This window comes from Ambystoma mexicanum, chromosome 13, assembly GCF_040938575.1.
Source record: "Ambystoma mexicanum isolate Mex_15411 chromosome 13, UKY_AmexF1_1, whole genome shotgun sequence".
Classification (NCBI taxonomy): Eukaryota; Metazoa; Chordata; class Amphibia; order Caudata; family Ambystomatidae; genus Ambystoma; species Ambystoma mexicanum.
Window position 1 is genome coordinate 440604710 of NC_090938.1, and position 19940 is coordinate 440624649.

Below are 19940 nucleotides of genomic sequence, written 5' to 3' on the forward strand. Positions count from 1 at the left end.
GAATAAATTGTTGTATTATTATGTACTAGCTGTACATATTTTATCATACACCGATCTGTCTGTCTGTCTGCCTCTCTCTCTCTGCATTCTCTTTTCCACTATGCCTCTCTCTGTCTCTCTCACTCTACGTCTGTCTTTATGTGGGCGAGAGACACAGTGTCAGGTGCATGTTTGCTAGAGCCACCCCAGCTGTTGCTGACAGCAGCGCCAGCAGAGAAAAAAAAAACACAGATGCCTCCAAAGTACACGGGAGGAACTGGGATTTTACAGTTAAAAGTAGAGTGAGAGCAACTGCAACAGAGGCGTTCTCCCAGGTGGGACCGGCCTGGAATTTGGAGACATACATTATCATTTTGTGTGTCCTGTAGGGATGTCACTATCACACTAAGAGATCAGTGTCACTACAGAGATGCGGGGAGGGTGTGTATAGACTCTGCAGGGTTTGTTGGGTTTCTCTTCTCACAGCCTCAGTAAGGGATCAAAGGAACATGCTGCAGGCCCTACAATTGCATATTGTGATGTTCTATTTTTCGTTAACGGGACATTGGTTTTAATCTGAGTATGACTCTTAGCAATAAGGGAGGATAGATAGCCTGTGGGATAGGATGGTGTGTAGCCCAGGCAAAAGAAGCTATCATAACAGGAAATTAGTTCATTGTGATCACATTGTATACTGGCGCTTTCTAAAATTGTACAATGGTAATTTCTAAAGATCACTTCCATTACATATTGTAATCAAAATAAGAACGCTTCACTTGTCTTACTGGACAAAGCACATTATCAAAACTTAGAAAAAAACATTTGAATTATTTTCTGATTCAAGCTTATCATTCCAAGATGCACATACTAGTAGGTGGAGGGAACAAATAGCACAAATGAGGGTTTCTGGCTGCTTTGCATTAAAATCAAAGAACATTTTGGAAACATAAAAATGACCATATATCTTTATATTTGACAAAATTGTCTTTGATAAAAGGGTGGTACGTTTGAATCGTTAATTACAGAATGCACACTGGGCATGGTGCTCATTTAATATTTTTCACAAAACTCACCCTAACATGAACCATATATACGTATTCAGCGAGCTTTAGAATTTGGTTGTGAGGGTGAAATTGATGCAATATCTTGTGTTGCAGTGGTGGCCATCCCATACAAATGTTCAATGGTCATTTTTAAGTTTCCCAAGTGTTCTTTGATTTCATGCAAAGCAGTCTGGACCCCTCGCTGGTGTTAGTTGTCCCTGTCTTTTTTCTGATAGGGGTATTTCGAAAGAGACATAATGTGCTTTGCTCAGTACACCTCTCCTCTGTGCACAGTGAGGCCAACAATATGGAATAAGGGTGTTTCAAAAGGCCGCTTTATTGCTATTATTATTAGCCCCTCATTTAATGTCGTCATTATGACTCAAATAAATACTGAAACTGATAATTAGACATCAACATTGCAAAAGGTAAAAAAGGTCCAGTTTACAATGTTAGTACAATAACATAGAGAGAGCAAGAGAGAGGATTGGAAGGAGGGTGAAAGAGCGAGAGGGGGAGAGATAGAGTGAGAGAGTGAGAGAGAGCGGGAGAGAGAGACAGACAGTGAGCTCGAGGGAGAGAGAGAGAGAGAGAGAGAGAGAGAGAGAGAGAGCGAGGCTGGGGGAGAGAGTGAGAAGAGTAGAGAGAGAGAGAGAGGGAGAGAGAGCAAGAGAGGAGACAGAGATGCTCTGAGGGAAAGAAAGCACAGAGAATGAGAGAGAGGGTGGGAGAGATAGTGAGAGAGAAAGGTAGCGAGAGAGCGGGAGAGAAAGACAGAGGAAGGGAAGAAGGGAGAGAGAGAGATGGAGGGAGAGTGAGAGAGGAGATAGATGCACAGAGAGAAAGAACGCACAGAGAGAATGAGAGAGAGACAGGGGCATTTGAGAGTGAGAGAGGTAGAGAGGGAGAGAGAGCAAGAGAGAGGAAGGGAAGGAGGGAGAGAGAGCGAGAGCGAGTGAGAGGAAGGTGGAGCAAGAGAGGAGACAGAGATGCAGAGAATGAGTGTGAGAGAAAGAGAGAGAAAGATCGATCGAGGGAGAGCGTGAGAGAGAGAAGTAAATCGGTATATGTATAATACACAATGTACATCAAGTATTATATTTTACACAAAAGATATGAATAATAAGCAGGCGCCATGTTACCTGGGTGGTTTCGTAGATGAAGTTAATTTTTGGAGGAAATACATATCTCTTTATGCAGTGCAGAGGAAATCGCTCCCCCTCTCCCTGAAAACAGAAATGCGTGTAATACATGAGCCAGGCATGTTTGTAACCATCTGTTTTACGTGGAACGTCTCGTGCACATCACATAGTCAAGTGATCATGCGTAAGGTCACCGGTCAGCCGCACGCGCGCCTTCTCGACCCACAGAATGACAACATCCGGGTGAGTTTTCAGAATGACCAAATGATGCGCAGGAAGTCCACCTGTGAAGAAGAATGTGTAAGATGTTGCAAGTGTAGCCCCACCCCGAGCCCCACTGGTGATGCCGTGAATGATATAAACTAGGGAATTGGATCTTGCACGTCTGATGTTAGGGGGTGTGTGGTTTACCCCTGATCCGGACCATGCTGACCTTGGGGGATCTTCCTCCGGGCAGTCAAACGTTTTAGAAGGGGTGTAATATGTGCTTCACTAAAAGGCGTCTACCTGCTCCTCATTTGCAACCTTTTCCACGGCCACTCCATCAGACTTGAATCCATTTTCTGCCGGGGACAGAAACTGGCTGGGGAAATCCAGGTGGCTCTTTTCTTCGCAAGCCATTATCCACCGCAGGCGGGAAACACACTTTAATCACTGCCCCGAATACAACAGATTCATTTGGACTGCATCTTCTGTTTGGGTGTAGAAGGATCACAGCCTCTCCACCTGCACCACAATCTGATGTGGGCCAAGATGCTGTCGACTTCCTTGGACACAGCTGGGAAATGCAGAGAGTGGATTTCCTGCTCTGTACCCTGTTACAGCTAGGAAACCCACATCCATGTGGATCTGAGGCGGTGAAACATGTGGGGAACCGGACGCTGCATGTTTCACCGAATTCCAGGCCGGCCTCACCTGGGGGACTGCCTCTGTCACTGATGATCTCACTCTACATTTAACCTGAGAAATCCCAGGCTCTCCCCTGTCCCTTCAAAATATCAGTGTCATCTCTGCTGGTGCTGCTGTCAGCAACGGCTGGGGTGGCTCTCCAGGCTATTCTGCGCCCCCTAGAAATGGAGGCCAGAGGAGGTATATAAAAAAAAGAAAATAGAGCTTTTATATCGCACTTCATGGCAGAGACCAGCCTCTAGACACAGGACAGGGTTGTAAACGTGTGCTTTGCGTTGTCTTGCTTCAAAGACAAACGCGTTGCACCTGAGCTATCCTCAAGGCCAGAGTTAGCTTCAGGGGGTACAGCACTGTGCATGTGTTCGACTCTGGGAAGGATAGCCCAGGGGATACAAGGATGTGTGAGAACATGTAACAGTGCTTTCAGCTGAACCCACCATCTGTAGGCACTGAGAGTCACTTTCTTCAGAAAGTTGAGAGCTGAAGAGTCTAGCCGCCAAGCAGCCACAGACTGCTACATAGAAATGCTTTTAATAGGTAAATTCATTTCTCCAGGTGCTTTCCTTCTCGCCGCCTTTCAGTCATTTAAAGGGATTTTCTTATCTTAGAGACAAGGCATGTGTTATTTACTCCACATAGCACTTACCAATGTAACCCAATGAGGTCAATATAAACTGGACTGGGCTATAAGCAGGCGTCAGGCCAGTGACTCTAAAAGACCAGAGGAACTGGGGAAGAACCAGTTGCATGCCCAGAATTCTAGCCATTCAGCTGACTAGGCCCCATCCCGATCAACCACTCAGAAGCAGGAACATCGGGCGTGTTGCCGTTGCTGCCTAGCATTACAGCAATACTGGCTTTTCAAGGCCTATGTGTCCTCCATTCAATTAACTCTTTCCTTGTCCTTCCGAGACAGTCAAGCTCGTCACCTTGCTCACCCTGCCCATCCGTGCCGATTCCAGATCCAAGTTTGTTACCAAGTTTGTTTGACACATCGGTAGAGCAGCCAAAGTAGTGATAGACTGGTTTGACTCCTTCCTACAGGACAGAACACAGCAGGTGATACTGGGAGCATTTCTCTCAGAATTAATAAAACTGAGGTGCGGAGTCCCACGGGGGTCAGCACTCTCACCTCTGATCTTTAACCTATATATTCGACCACTGTTTGACATCTTGAGGAGACACGGTCTACGATTTTACTCATATGCCGACGATACACAGATTTATGTGGAGACAGACAACCTCTCGGAGGCATTTGAGATGATAAACCATTGTATACAAGATATAAAAAAATGGATGGCCTGCAATCAACTACAGCTTAACGCAGGCAAAACGGAAATAATTTTATTTAGATCAGAGAAGAAAAATAGAGAGGAAGACACAAATTTTACCCCACAGATTTTGGGAGTGAGCATTCCGTTCTCAGAGAAATTGAAAAACCACGGGTGTATTTGGCAGGAAAACCGGGCCAGCGAAGCCCAGGTAGGGGCAAAAGTAAAAGCAGTATACTATTCTCTGCGGCTGCTTAGAAATGTGTTCCCCTTCTTAACACCTCAAGACTCTCCAGTAGTGGTGGAAACCTTGGTAAATTCCCACCTTGACTACTGTAATAGTCTTATGACAGGGATCCCCAGGAAACAAATGCTAAGACTACAGAGGGCCCCGAATGCGGTAGTTAGGTTAACGGCTCATCTGGGTAAAAGAGATCATGTGTCCACATCTAGGAAAGCATTGCACTGGCTGATGGTGGAGGATCGCATTAAATTTAAGGTGGCATGCCTGGTGTATAAATGTTATCACAAACTACCTGAACACCAGAATTCGCCACTACTACCCATCCAGAGATCTCCAGACAGAAGACAAACTTCAGCTATGTGTCCCGAGGACAAAATTGATCTCTAAAGGTGACAGGAGGTTCTCTGTGTTTGGGCCTAAACTGTGGAACCAGCTGCCCCTCAGCATCTGCCCATGCACCACTCTGGCAAGATTCAAAAAAGAACTAAAAACCTTCTTATTTAAATGGACTTACTCCCTTAGGGTTACTTCAGGCTCCCACAGTGATATATTCTATTCTTTAGTTAACATCTGCGCCCGAATGCAGTTATCTGCCTGGTGCGCGTAAGAAATTATTCAAATTCAAATTCAAATTTACCATTGGAATGCTGGCTCAATTTTCTTCCACTTATTTTTAGACCAACGTCTCCTGCGCTTTTCCGTTCAAGGGATGTCCCCTCTCCACCCACATATTATTACACGTTAGCCCCTCCCTGTACATGCCTACCCTTGCTGGGCCCTTGTTTGTTTTCTCCTTGTTTCCTAACTGACATCCTACTTTCTCTGTTGAGGGAGTTTTCTGAGGAAGGCACAGCAAGGTTCGTATCCGACTCCCTACTGGAATTTGGGGATGGGAATGTCTCTGCCTCAGACTTCTGGACTGGCAGAGACATGCGTACTTGCCACATCTCTGACTCTGTTCTCCCAGAGAGTCAGGCACAACCTGGCAAGTGTCTGCCTCCATCCCATCCTACAGGCCTTTTAGAGGCAGGCTTGCTTGACATGTGGTCCCTACTGCCCATGTAGATGCTGCTGGGGCTTGTCATGTGACTGTTTCTGCCCAAACTCCTACCAAACCTCTGGATGCAGGAGGTTCTCGCCTAGAATGCATTGCGAAACATTGTAGAAGCATAGATGAGTTTTGTCACACCTAACTCGTCGGCCAAGTAAATCGAAGGGGCCGTGAACCCTTCAAAAGAATGCATATTATCAAAGAACCAATGAAAAGGGGCGGCTTAGAATGCATGCCTGTATCCATATAGTCTTTGAAGAATTACAAAACGGATAGTTAGGGTCACCTTAATTCTCTCCCTAAAAACATAATCGCAAAGTGCAATTTGTTGAGGCAGCCCCATGGGAAGAGTGATATTGAAAATAGGCTGAGTCTGTCTTCTATGCCAAGCTACACTTTATATGATATGATATTTCATTTATATTGCACTCACAGACAAGTGTTTCAGAGCGTGACGAGGCAAGGGAGGATAAAAACAACGGTCTTACTTGATTGAGCTCTTGAGGCTGCGGACCCTTCAAAATACCTGGGGCTGAAAAACTTGGTTTGGGAGACGCTGGAGTGGGGAGGAGAGACTGGAAGAAAGTAGCGTGCCTGCTGAAGCATTTATTTTTTATTTTTTAGTACATGTTTTTCTTTATTACAAACTTTATGTTACTAGTCACATTTAGCCCTTAATCAGCCTCCTCATTTCCACAAAGGTCCATCTTTAGCTTATACACTCCCTTTACCTTTAAGATGAAGTCAAGATAGAATCAAGATATCCTATAACTGCACATATTAGCAGAAAATTCCGACCAGCCAGGATATCCCAAACATTTATTTATTTATTTTGCATTTTTAAAACGCTGACACAGCCCGTGCACATCGAGGCGCTGTTACAGGGATTTTTTGTTTTTCATTCGCGTAATTGTTTTTTTTGTTGTCTTAGTTGCATATTTTTAACGCGCGGACACGGTGATCGAACCTGTGTTGCTCTGTGGCGCCTTGCTTCCAAGGCAAGCACGTTGCCGCTGAGCTACCCTCCCATGCCCATATGTTGCTGTTTTTAGGGACGAATTTCAGAAAGAACGTGATTCACTGAGTTCTTAAATTCATACATTCCGTAACCAAGTGGATCGGCGTTTCAATTGCCCAATCACAGACTCAACATCATGTATGTGGAATCTCGGTAGTGCGTCTGGCAAACAGAATTTCTCTCGTGGGGTATAAGTTTAGGGGCAGCTGCAAGAACTGCTCTCTGTGGTACCTGCTTGGGAACTTCATCAGATATCTCGCGGGCATATTTAAGCCTCTGTCCTCTAATCCCAATTGTAATGAAAGTTTGTGAGAATTCCTTTTATTCACAGTTGCAATTCAGTCAAACAGACCCAGTTTCTTCTTTGCTGCACAGGGATTGGTCAACAGAGTCTCAATACTGATGTTTGCAGAAGTCAAGTTCTCTAGTATCTTCGATGACCATTCTTTCAGCAAATTAGAGGAAGTTGTAATTGCTGTGTGGTTAAAGATCTTATAGGCCGGGCTTGGGGTTGGTAAGTGCATTTTCCTCCACATCGATATGGATTTCCAAAGAACCATCGCTGCCATAGGTTGTAGCCCCAGCTCATAACGTATACAATCAACTGGCACACAACGTGGGAGACGTAGGACTCAACGCCAGAATTGACCCTCTACCCTCTCCCAAACAAAGCATTTTGGCATGTTAGAGGAGGAGAGCTTTCCAGACAAGGAGCACCTGCATCGACCCAGATGCCGTCTACTAATGCTGAGAGAGGCTGCTGCAGATAGGATGGTGGAGAGGCAGCCAGTGGTCACAGGAGTGCTGTGGAACATACATGTAGGAGCAGAGTCCATGAACTCTGAAGCTTGGTGAACGCATGGAAGAGGAATCGAGAGAGAGAGCCCAACCTGAACTCGGAGAACCAGAGCACTATGACTATGGAGGAGGTACCTTATGGCATGTGAGATCTAAGAGAGTTCCCATTGAGCGAAATATGGAAGTGTGAGAAGAAACGTAGATCAGATCAGTGACGAGCACGACTGACAGGAGACTTTGAGGAGATAGTCCAGAGAAAGAGAATGGGTGAACGGTCAGAAGAGGAGGCAAAAGAAACAAAGGCCAAAACAAGTAGCAAGATGAAGAGCAAAGTTGGGAGTCCACACCAAGCATACTGTGAGTATGATCACCATTGGGCAAGAGAAGGGAATACTGCCACATGTTGTCCAAACCCAAAGACATATTAGAGACAATATATTGAGAGCCTTGAACTGTTCCCTATTGCTTGGTAATAAATGATAATTCAACCAAGCCAAGTCTAGCCATCAACTAAGTGGCAGAGCAGAAGAATGCTGAGACACGTAGCCTCCGAGCTGACATGGGGATTATAGACTTTCCCTTCAGCTTCCGCGTTATAATGCCAGGTTGCTAGGCTCCATATTTCCTCTGGAGTCTTAGTTCATGTTTTATTTCTCAGACCAGCACCTATCATGCATGCTCCAGACATCTGCACAGTCTCATTGTCATCCTCGGGAGGATAGCTCAGGGGCAACGTGCTCTCCTTGGAAGCAAAACCACACAGAGCAACACAGGTTCGATCCCGGGTCCGCGCTTAAAAACCTCTGGGTGTGCGTTGTAAATAACCAGTCATATCGTACACATGAATCCACGTTGCATGGGCTGGCTACTGATCAATCAGTTCCTGCTGTAAATGATGTTATATGTTACATTTTCAAACAGGATGGGTGTGAAAAGGTAGAGAGAGCTGACTTGAAGGAAAATGTTGTGACAATTAACATGAACACTCCCAAGTTTGAAACCTTTCAGAAATAGTGCCATAGATGCACGCACATGCACACTCCCACCCACCCACACACCAATGTATGCTACTTTAGCATAGCTTGCTCAATACAATACACTGAAAATGAATACCACGACATGTGCATTGACGTGTAACTTTGCATTGTTGCCATACGGGCACTATTTTATAAGATTGAGTCTTTGTGACCTATTTTATTGCGTGAGACACTGATTTTCCTCCGCCTGACCCTCGGCTGCTTTTGCTTGTCTTTTCTCTCCAAACATGTTTTTAGCAGGCTTAATTTCCCAGAGGCCTTAGCTAAGTTGCCTATTGGCATCATTTTCTGCTGCTTGCTGAACCTTTGTGCCAACATTAAGCCTGTTCTACAGGCACGTTTGCCAGTGGTACGTCCAGGGACGTCAATTCACCTAAATGCCAGGGGTAGCGGAAGTGTCATTACACACTTCATGAAAGCACCAGAATTGAGGTCACATGACCTTTGACCCTGGTTGCACCAGTTGCACTTTAGCCCTAGTGACATCATCGTAAGTGGCTCGCAGGTGCAAAAAAGCATACACAAACTTCCAATTAATAAAATACCAAATAGGTAGAAAAGCAGTCAATAGTGTTTTATGTAACCACATTTTAACAAGGGAGCTGCCTTTATATGCCATGGATGGGGTCATGATATGACAGGGGGTAGACCCAGCAGAATCATCACAGGCCAGGGGCGCTGCCATGCATATGCCACTAACATGTGTCTCGGGAGGATAGCTCATGGGCAACGTGCTCGCCTTGGAAGCGAGACGACACAGAGCACCACAGGTTCAATCCCAGGGGCCGCGCTCACAAACCTCTGGGTATTAAGCGCGTTATAAATATCATATCATACTTACGCCCTGTATGGTCTGTTATTTCCATTTTATACCAGTTCTAGCTGCACTTCCCAGGTATAGTCATTATGTGATAAGCAAAGCCCCGCATTTCCAGGTGCTGTGATGATACAGTATGCCAAATGTAGCCTCTATATGCGGATATTGCCACCTTATGCTTGATATCACATTACAACCCAGACATAGAATGTCAGTTACAATTCTGCATGTCCACTTGCTTCGATCATATGGTAGGCACAGCCTCCTATGCCCAGTAATGCCATCCAAAAGTCTAGTTGATGCGTCCTATACCAGGTATGGTTGACATATGTAATGGGTAGCCATCACAAGTCTAACTGCTGCCATCGCATGTGCAGTACACTTTCAAGAACACCCACCGTACTGCTGATGAATTAATTTATTATTTATTATATTTGTACAGCGCACAGACAGCCCTTAGGCATCGAGGAGCTGTTACTTGTGGGGAGCTTAGTTACAGGGGAGGTACAGGTGGGAAGTGCATTTCCATGTTGTACATTAATACATTAGGTACAGAATAGATTTGTAAACACATTTTGTAGTTAATCAGGGGATGCCGGTGGAAGTGGCGGACATCAGGCGAAAAGCGCAGTTTTCAAAGCTTTGCAGAACGCCATGAGAGATAGCTCGCCTCTGAGCGTAGGAGGTAGAGCATTCCAGTGTGAGGCCGCAAGGGAGGGGAAGCTTGAGCCCCCTGCTCTAGCTCTTTTTACCATGGGCACGCTTGTGGAGGTGGAGGGGTGGATCCTTTGCGATAGGTAGTCAGGTAGTCCGATGAATGATCAGTGACTGCCTTTATGCCTTATATAAGGCACCATATGTCTAGCCTCACAAGAACCAAAGTTCAAGTGATGTTATACAAAATTCCTCGGCCAGGTAACTTGCTAGTTGATCCACCAGCTGGAACAGTTATGCGCGTGTTGAGCACGGTGCACAGCAAGGGCGTTGTTTTCAAGCTTCGCAAGAAGTCGCTGAAAGGTGTCATAAAATGTAACTACCTAGGGTTGGCTTTTATATATTTTAACTCTTAGATGAAACAATGGTCCACAGAAATATTGTCCCTGAAGCATGCAGCATTAGGGTACTGCAGACTAAATGTAAGTGTCTCATAGCACAGGAATTGCTGCATATAAATGTGAACATGGGTGTGGCACCCACTGCGTATCGGTCCAAAACCCGGGAAAATAGTTGCCACGGTGGTAGAAAGGCCTTCATGGAGGTTTCCTGGGCAACACCCCTAGCAGTCAAGCGATCCACACTACTTTGCAGGAATCTCAGAGATGCCCTTCCTATTAGGCCTACCGATTCGACCGCCACAGTGTGTAAGGAGCCACTGGTGGACGTCCTGGGTCTTCAAACAGCTTGGCAGATCCTCTCCGTTATGTGCAGGCCATTTTGGATAGTATAGGGCTTGGTGATATGTTGACCTGTCCGAAGGATTTCAAGAGAACAGTCCTTTCCGTTATCTAGGAGTGCTAGCATGAAAGGGTCCAGTAAATTGATTTAATTAAAGCTACTACACAGTTTAGTACTATGTCCTATTTTGAATACAAACTTCAGGAGCGCCTAGCATGGAATCGTCAGTAATCAAGCAGCTAAGTGCCCAGCAATTAGTGGAACAGTAAGACTGGACCGATTGCCACTAAGCACTTGAGTAGGCCTACGAAGAAGCGAAGCCTGAAGCGGAGGGAAAGAGCCCCTTATTTAATTTTTTGCGCTCTGTATATACAATGGAGAGGTAGATCACTGCTTCCCCTTCTCAGAGGTTTAGCCATGAGTATGATGGCAAAGGTCTTGGCTCTGCCAAGGGCCTTGACATTCTATTTAGTTAAAATGTCCTGACCTCCCCACCCCTCACCACTGTTAGTCCATAAATGAATGAGATAATTTATGGAGAATGTTTCAATCCATCATTGGCAACTCTTTTACAAAAAATGCAGTTATTCTGCTTTATTTCTATAGGGGAATCACACACCTGCACCCACATTCACACATGGGCACTTGCTGATGCAGGATGCTGATATAAAACACAGAAGAGGGTGCAGCAGTCCCTCTCTGTCTTTTCCCACCCCCCTCCCCACATTTCCCATCCTCTGAGGAAGTACAGCAGCTCTGATGCAAGACCCAGTGTTGCCCAGTCCTGGCATTTGTGCACAGCACACGGTTCTACCAATTGGCCGCTTGCAATTCATGAGCCCTTTGGCTGGTCCTGGTTTTGCATGTTGTATGCTGGGATATGTAGTTCCATTTCCCTCAAAAGTATAAGAGTAAAAGACCCAGCTTGCAATGTACAAAACCCAGAATGCTTCAAGGTGACACACATGACGCTTGGCCACTTGGCAGCTATGAGGTAATGTATGTGGCCCATAACTGCCAACCCAAACCGACCATAAGCACCGTAACACCCAGGCAAGCATGAAGTGTGTCGAAATTGGGAAAAGTGCTTGAACACATGGAGCCTAGGAAGTAAGATGAGGACACAGAAAGTGCACTACTGGAATATAAAGTATCACCCCCCCCCTTCAGTGGACCTAGGATACAAACTTGTTTTTATTGTGTCTGACAGTACTGTGGTTTCAGAGCACAAATAATTGTTGCAGGGTACATTTAATCATTCTGGGCTACAATTTGACACGTCTTTAAAAGAACAAAAAAAGTTGCTTACTCTGGGCACCCCAATGAAAATAAAGATGCTATCCAAGCTCCAACTATATCCAGAGTGCTATTGGCTGAAATGAAGAGACCTGCCCGGGACTACTGAATGCACATGTGCGGGCTGGCCACATGGATATATTCCCGCTCGGTTGCCAAGCAACATAAGCTCTCATTTCTCACAAGGTCCCTGTCAGCCACTGAAAAGGGGGGCACGCTGGGAGTCCCAGGTTTCCTCCTCAGCTCTCCCACTGCCTGAAAAAGGTCACTTTACAGCAAGTGCAGCCATGGGCGTAATTTTAGGGGGGGACAGGGGTGTTTGCCCCCCCCAACTTTCATGGCACACCATTGTGTCCCCATTCATTTGGGTGGGGCACCTTTTCTTCAGATGTCATGTCCCCCCCCAACTTTTTCAGCAAAGTCACTCCACTGACTGCAGCGTCACATAATGAGGGCTCTCCTGCGAGCCCTCTCTACGTTTGGTTTCTTACTGCTCTGCAATCCTTGACCAGGGGTCGCAGAGGCAATGCCAGGGGTCACGGGGAGATGCTAGGGGTCACAGCTGCGACCTCTACCTATCCCCAAATGACATCCCTGTGTATGTCGTACTGCCTGAAAATAGATTATTCTTATTGTATCTTTTAACTTGGGGCGTTTTTTTGTTATTTTTCTGCTTTTGCTCTAGTCCTGCCCTCTTTTACTGTACCACATTGCAATTTTTGACATTCTCTCTCTCTTTCTCTCTCGCTCTCACTGCTTTATTTGTCTTTCTCCATATCACTCTCTTATGTAAGGGACCAGAGGATCAGGATACATTTGTTATTTTCAATTTCTTCTTCACTATTATAGCTTGTGCACAGTGCAAGAAATGGGTGGGTAATTACCAACCAGTCAGTGGGCAGCACACAAAATTAAGCATTGTCTTGGTGCTCATAGAAGAAACAGATCACTGGGCCTCAATCCAAGTCGGAGGCTGCTGTAAAATGTGCTGGTATTCATGGATACTGGCACTTTACCAGACTGGCCGACTATGGGTATGCCGGTAGGCACATGGGATACCTCCAGCTGGAGGTAAGGCGGGCGCCCTACTGGCAAAAAAAGCCCTCATTACCAGCATTGGCCGGGCCAATAATGACAGCAAATACCCTCATGAAGTCGTACTGGGCCTCCATGTATGGGGATTAACTCTGTCCCTCCGGCACTCGTAATCCAGCGGCAGTGCAGCTGGACCGAGTGCCAGAAACGGTAACATCCTTTGCCGGTATCCTGATACGTTTACCGCCAGGATACCGGCAAGGTTGGAATGAGGCCCACTGTTTTTAATCTAAGTACAGTCCCTTCCAAGAACAGATGACATTTTAAGAGACAAAATGCTGTGTACTCTTGGCGGCAAAAGAAGCTTTTATAAGAAAGGACATTATGTAATTGTACTCACATTGTAAACTGAGCCTTTTTAGCATTTTACAGCACTCATTTCTAATGATCACTTTGAAAACATATTGTTCTCTAATTGAGAATAGTATGTTACAATTATCTTACTGATCAAACCTAGTATAACCACGTACATTATTTTGTGACTGAAGGTTATCATTCCAAAATGGACAGTCTGCAACACCTGTATTGTACTCTTTTGAAATATGTCTATGTGAAAGGGGAAGGGGCAAATAGCACTAGCCAAGGTTCCGGGCTTCTTTGCATAAAACCGAAGAGCATTTCCGGAACATAAGAATGACCACAGATCTTTACATTTGACAAACATGTCTGTGATAAAAGGGTTGTATACTTGAATCACTAAATACATTTTACACTCTGGGCTTGGTACTCATGCCATTTTTCACAGCACTCACCCTACCATTAAAATGTTTGTAGCATTAAAGCGTATATACTGTGTAGGACAGCCTCAGGAACTTTATGTGAGGATAAAATGACATCAGTGACTCCATTCAGAACATCTTTTGAACATAAGAATGGCCACTTTGTATTTGGCAAATATGTTTGTGATTTTGTATGTTTTAACCCCTACGTACGTCATGCTGGGCGGTGTGCTCATTTAATTTTTCACAGCACTCACACTAATATTAAAGTTCTTGTAACCATGAACCATGTATACTCACTCAGACCACCTGAGAACTATGGTGTGAGGATAACATGCTTGCGACGTCTGTCACTTGTTGGGCTTCACTGGCCTAATTAATCCAGCATTTTTTAAAATTAAGGGCTGAGGGGAAAAGTAGGTCTCAGGGCAAGGATGGCGGTGCACATGCCCAGTCCTCAATGTACAGGTATCCTTACAGAATTATATATATGACACACATACATTGCTACGTTTGAACAATGGGAAGTGAAATGTGTCTAGGAATTCTTTGCATACAATTAATTTAAATCTGATTCAAAATATCATCCCATCAAGACACCCAGAACTATTGACTCTAGCTCCATCAATTATTAGTCTAATTTAAATGCCTCGACTTGCCTCACTGCTCAGCCGGCAGATGCAAACAAAACCTTTATTGTTTACTGCATTCGTTAGACTAATCTGGGTGTTTTATTGATTACTGAGATGTGGTAACAGCTGACAGTGGACAATTATTTGTGCATTTTGTCCCTTATAATTATTCTATTAAATTCTTCTGTAGGACAAGTAGAAGACAAGGACGGGGTGGTGGGGTGCCTGTTAGATTTGGGGAACAGCTTTCACTTTGTGGTAGCTGTGTGATCCTGGGAAGATTCCTTGGAATATGAGTGCAAAATAACCAGACGGTGGTGATAATGCCAACATGGCATGACCCACCAGAAACGACTAATGTGTTCCTGGAATGCTTCAATCACAATTTAGGAGGCTAAGCTATGGATGCCAAACGTCGCCTATTATTGAAGGATATCAACATCTGGGGATGCTCAGAAATGAAGGAACCCAATAGGTGCAGTAAACTAACTTTGTGTCTATCTCGGGAGGATAGCTCAGGGGCAACGTGCTCGCCTTGGAAGCAAAGTGACGCGGAGAAGCACAGGTTCGATCCCCAGGTCCGTGCTTAGAAACCTCTGATTATTAAGCGTGTTATAAATAACCTATCATATCATAGACCCTTTGATAACATTTATAGAATAGAATGCAACTCTGATTTAGAATTAGCTATATAACATTATAACTCGATTCCATTTGCCATGTACACAAATATCAGAGGGTCTATAAAGTTAGTTTATTGTATTGTTTACCAGGGATGACTCTCTTGTTTCAACCCTGGTTTCGCTCCTGAAAGAAAAGCACGAGCCCATGGTTTGTGGGTGTTAACCAGAACCCCATTCCATAGAAAATGACACTCTTTAGGTTTGGTGATCTTTGGAGTCTTTACTTGGGATTCATTTGAAAGATCCCAGTCACCTGGACTGATTTATATGGCTTTCCCAAATTGTGAAAAGTAAGCTTTTTACCATTAAGCAAATTGACCTCCAACCCACTCTACCTTTTAGGAGTAAAAAACCCTTGTCACTGGACAAATTAGGAAACTCCTCAAAGAAGTATCTGATATCGCACAATCAGGTGTACCTTGTGTGGGCTACAAAACATGTAATCACATCGCCCCTTTCCCAAAATGGAAGCATCATAAACCAAACGCTCCATGGTTCATGCACCACCTTAAATCAATTCAGGCAGACTTGTAGGAAACTCCTGTTTTATGCAAACAGACTTTTTTTTTACAGAGCACGATCTCACAGCTAACTATCCAAGAGAACATCTACAAATAATCCAGTATTTTTTAAACTAGAAAGTATTAAATGCAGATTACCCTTCACTGGTGAGCTTTAAATTATTTTGTATAACAAAGATTTTGGATAGTGTCTCGGGAGGATAGCTCAGAGGCTATGTGCTCGCCTAGGAAGCAAGACGACAGGGAGCACCACAGGTTCGATCCCTGGGTCCGCGCTTAGATACCTCTGGGTATTAAGTGTGTTATAAATAACCTATCATATCATATTATAGACTGCCTTCTGTTTATTTGAATTTGGTCTGATGACTGTCTTGGCCACTTTATCCTCACTGAGATCTGAATACCCTACTTCAAGACCTGAGGATGCTCTACCTGCAATAGCTGCCATGGAGCACGTAAATTCGGTTCTATATGACATTACCGCATTTTAAAGACTGAACCCAAAAAAGACTGATTTGTTTTGGCCGTTTTTGTGTCGGCTTTAAAATGTGAGCATATGTTATGATCCCACACCCCCGCCCCACAAGGTGATCCCTTACCCACCCCCACCCTCTCCTGCCAGTTGTTATGTAAAACGGGGGTTTCACCCCCCCAAACTTCCCCTTTACCACCACCTTCCCTGCACAACACACACCAAGTCCACACACATACGTACATGAGAACACACACACAGACACACACACACACAGACACTCACCTGACACGCCTGCAATGACTCCTTTGTGTCTTGCCGTGCTTGTCAGCCTGTCAGCCGCTGCGCGCTCTCGTGTGCGGCAGGAAATGACAGTTCCATTTAGAAATCCCACCCTGTGTGGTCACAGAGCGGTCTTTCTAAATCGATCTTTTTTGTTTTCGGGAACCAAAAATTAGATTGTTGGCAAAGTAAATAACGTTATTTCTTTATTACAAGAACGTGTACTTCATTTGGCCTTGAGGAATCAGTGCTCAGCCTTTTATTTGGAAAGGAGCCTCTTGTCCTACAAAATAATCACCCCAATGCTGGTCCACCTTGGTTATCAAAGATCTTAGAGAAAACGGTGACCATGAGATTTCAGAAGTTTGTAGACGAGCAAGGAATTCCTAACACATATCAGTCAGGGTTTTGCTCTCTACACAGGGCTGAGACAATCCTGATCTCAGTTTGGGATGACATCTTTCAGAACGCAGATGACGAATCGCTCTCCTTGTGGGTGATGACTCTGGATCTCTCTGTCACTTTCGATACTGTAGACTATGAGCTACTTGCTGCCTATTAGTCTCAATAGGTTGAGTATCCTTCTCAGCACTCCTTTTTAGAAGGTAGACTACAAGAAAGTCAGACTGGGCACTTGCATTTCCACTCCGGTGAGTGTTAGTGATGGAGTTGCTCAGGGTTCACCACTCTTGCATGTGTGGTTACCTGAGGGAGCTACTTAGAAAACACGGCATGAGTATTTAACTCATACACTGATGAAATGCCTACAAGGAGGAGGTGATGTTCTTGCGTCCTTGCAGAATTATAGGGGGCGCCTTGAGTTACCCCTTTCTCTCCAGTGATTATTGGGGTCAATCTTCCTTGGTCAACAAGGTCAAACACTTATGGGTCCTCTGGTAGGCAGATTTGGGCATGAAGGCACAAATAAGATCAATGGTTTCAAGATCCGACTTCCTGCTCCATCAATTGAGATAGGACAATCATGCAGCGGTCGTGGAAGCCACCCCCCCCCCCCCCCCCGCGCCCCAAGCTCTAATCTAGATTATGTTAAAGCTCTTTATGCAGGTCTTAACATTTGCGACCTTCAGCGTCTGCAACTGGTACAGAATGCTGCTGTCCATCCAGAATTTAGGATCAGCAAAAAGGGGCGTCTTTCAGCACTAAGACACGCCCTTCATTGGCTCGCTGTGCATAGCAGTCTCCTTCAAGATCCTTTGCCTAGCTGTCAAGTTTATTCATGGCATGGTTTCCAGTAAATCTTATTTATTTTTTAATGGATGCAATCATACCCTCTTGCTCTCTTAGATCAGAAAATCTGTTGTTATCAAAAGTGGCCAAGTCCACATTTAAGGCTAGAGCGGACCAGAGATTTTAAGCTGTCACTCAGAAATGCTGTACCCACACAAATGCGCATGATAGGGCAGCTTATTCCTTTTTGGAAGGTTTTTAAAAAGTTTCTATTACCTCTTGCCAGCTCATCTCAGTGCCTGCTGTCCAAGCTGTAGAACGTCCATTTATCAAGGCCAAAAGAGGTCTGAAGAAACTATAAACTATATATATATATATATATATATATATATATATATATATATATATTTGAAATCAGCTTCTGTTCCCGGGTTGCCATGTGGTTAATGAAAGGAGATCTTCAAATGAATGCATCTAAGTGCACTTTGTCTCGGGAGGATAGCTCAGAGGCAACGCACTCGCCTTAAAAACAAGACAATTGATGCGGAGCAACACAGGTTCGATCCCCGGGTCCGTGCTTAGAAACCTCTGGGTATTAAGCGTGTTATAAATAACCAAGTACAATTTACTTGATCAGCACACAAACTGCGTGGGATACCCCTGGGAGAAGACTAGGACCACCTGGAGTGACTCGCCTTCTCACCTACTTCAGGCAAATGAGCGGGAAAGAGGAAACACAGGAACTGGAATTATCAATTGACATCTCATTTCAATTTCAATGACTTTTTGGGTGTTTGCGTACTGGTTTCATTTTTTTCTTGTTGATTGTCTTGAATGTTTTTTGGTAATGCTATTTGTGAATGAAATGCAAATGAATAAGTACCAAAAACAATCTGCTTCTGGAACAGAGCAGTACACCCTAAGGGACACCCAATGGCACCTGCCATCTCAGGCATTGCCAACCATGAATAAGATGCATGGCCACGCTTAACAAAAGCCCTGAGAAAGGTCCCGGTGGCACGAAACATGTGTCAGCAGATTTGATTACAAATACATTACTTCTTGAACACAAATTCTTCATTCCCAGTGTGTTTTGAGAGATTGGGAACTAGAACTCAAGCAAAAGGAAAGTCAGAATAACCACTATGAAGCAGAAAGCCTGAGAGCCTGCAAGGATGCATTTCATTTGGGTTTAAATGACTGAATGGGGCAGGCATCCTTCTTCTTAGCTGAGGTGCCTCTGCAGCACCAGTCCCTCAAGCAAATTCCATTATCACCCGTGACGGTGTGGCAGTGAACATCTGTTCCCTTTTTCCTACAGTGCTTAATTTGAAATAAAATAAAAAGTGCCAGGGCCGAATATGTTCTAGCACTCGTGTGGCACTGCGGTGGGCACCACTGCTGCCACCACCCATAGCTGCTCCCCACAGTGTCCACATATTTGGAGTTACACTACAGCTCGCGCCTGCTCATTGTGGTTCATGGATGCACTGACAATCACCACTTCATTATTCTGAGAAAATAAGTGCCCGGGCTCAAAAATAAGTGCCAGGGCTCAGCCCTGGCAAACACCCCCACAAATTACAGTAGATCTGTGAATTTACCATCTCTCTGAAAAGGAGGAGGATCCTTTTGCTCAGGTGCTCTTGATGGGGCTGCAGCCATTTGCAATACGTGTGAAAGTTGGGTGGGCAGAGGGAGAGCACCACACATACCCCCCACAGTCTCAGGGCCATGGCCACTAGCGAACAGCAACTGTAACAAAAGCAGAAAAAAGCTTCAGCACGATTGATAAAATACAGATGCATGGGATCTGGACATCAAGAGATGGATACACTCACCTGCTCAGAACATTTGCTGAGATTGCGAAATCTTCAGGGTGCATTGAAGTGGCTATAACGCGTTCCACATATCTTCTCGTTGACCTGTGTCAGTCCGGGGCAGGGCTGGTATGAGAATGTAGACGGGTTGCCCGGGTCAGACCACCAGGGCAAAGAACTCTGGGCGATTGTATCAATCGATTTTAACTGAGACGCTGTGACGTCACCTGGCCTGAGTCACAATATGGCGTTCCCTTCTTTATGACGATAGCCGTGATTTGGTTGTCTTTGAGTTTAGGCCCTGGTGATTAATTGGAAATTCGAGGAATTTGCAATAATCAGGTTGCCCGCGTGGCCCCCTCTTTGGCACAGGCGCATCCAGAGGGCAGGCCTGTTTTCCGAATCCTGACGGCACATGTTCCAAGAAAAGTAAAATATTTGCATCGCGGCACGTGCATAAACACGTTTTATGATTCATTAAAGGGAAGAAAGGCCCGCGCGCTGTGCATTGTCTGCAGATTCCTGGAA

The 19940-nt window shown here is 44.9% G+C and overlaps 1 protein-coding gene across 1 annotated transcript in view; it reads right to left on the reverse strand.

The window, feature by feature from the left end:
• LOC138520423 (uncharacterized) overlaps positions 1 to 19569 on the reverse strand; it is a 201969-nt gene extending 182400 nt beyond the window's left edge. Inside the window, exons 1-3 of the mRNA XM_069632821.1 lie at positions 19434 to 19569; positions 19197 to 19347; positions 2165 to 2248 (exon numbers count right to left, since the gene is read on the reverse strand). Of these exons, the coding sequence (XP_069488922.1) occupies positions 2165 to 2248; positions 19197 to 19347; positions 19434 to 19477 (279 nt within the window). The 5' untranslated portion in view covers positions 19478 to 19569. The remainder of the gene's footprint in view (positions 1 to 2164; positions 2249 to 19196; positions 19348 to 19433) is intronic.
• Between the last annotated feature and the right edge of the window lie 371 nt (positions 19570 to 19940).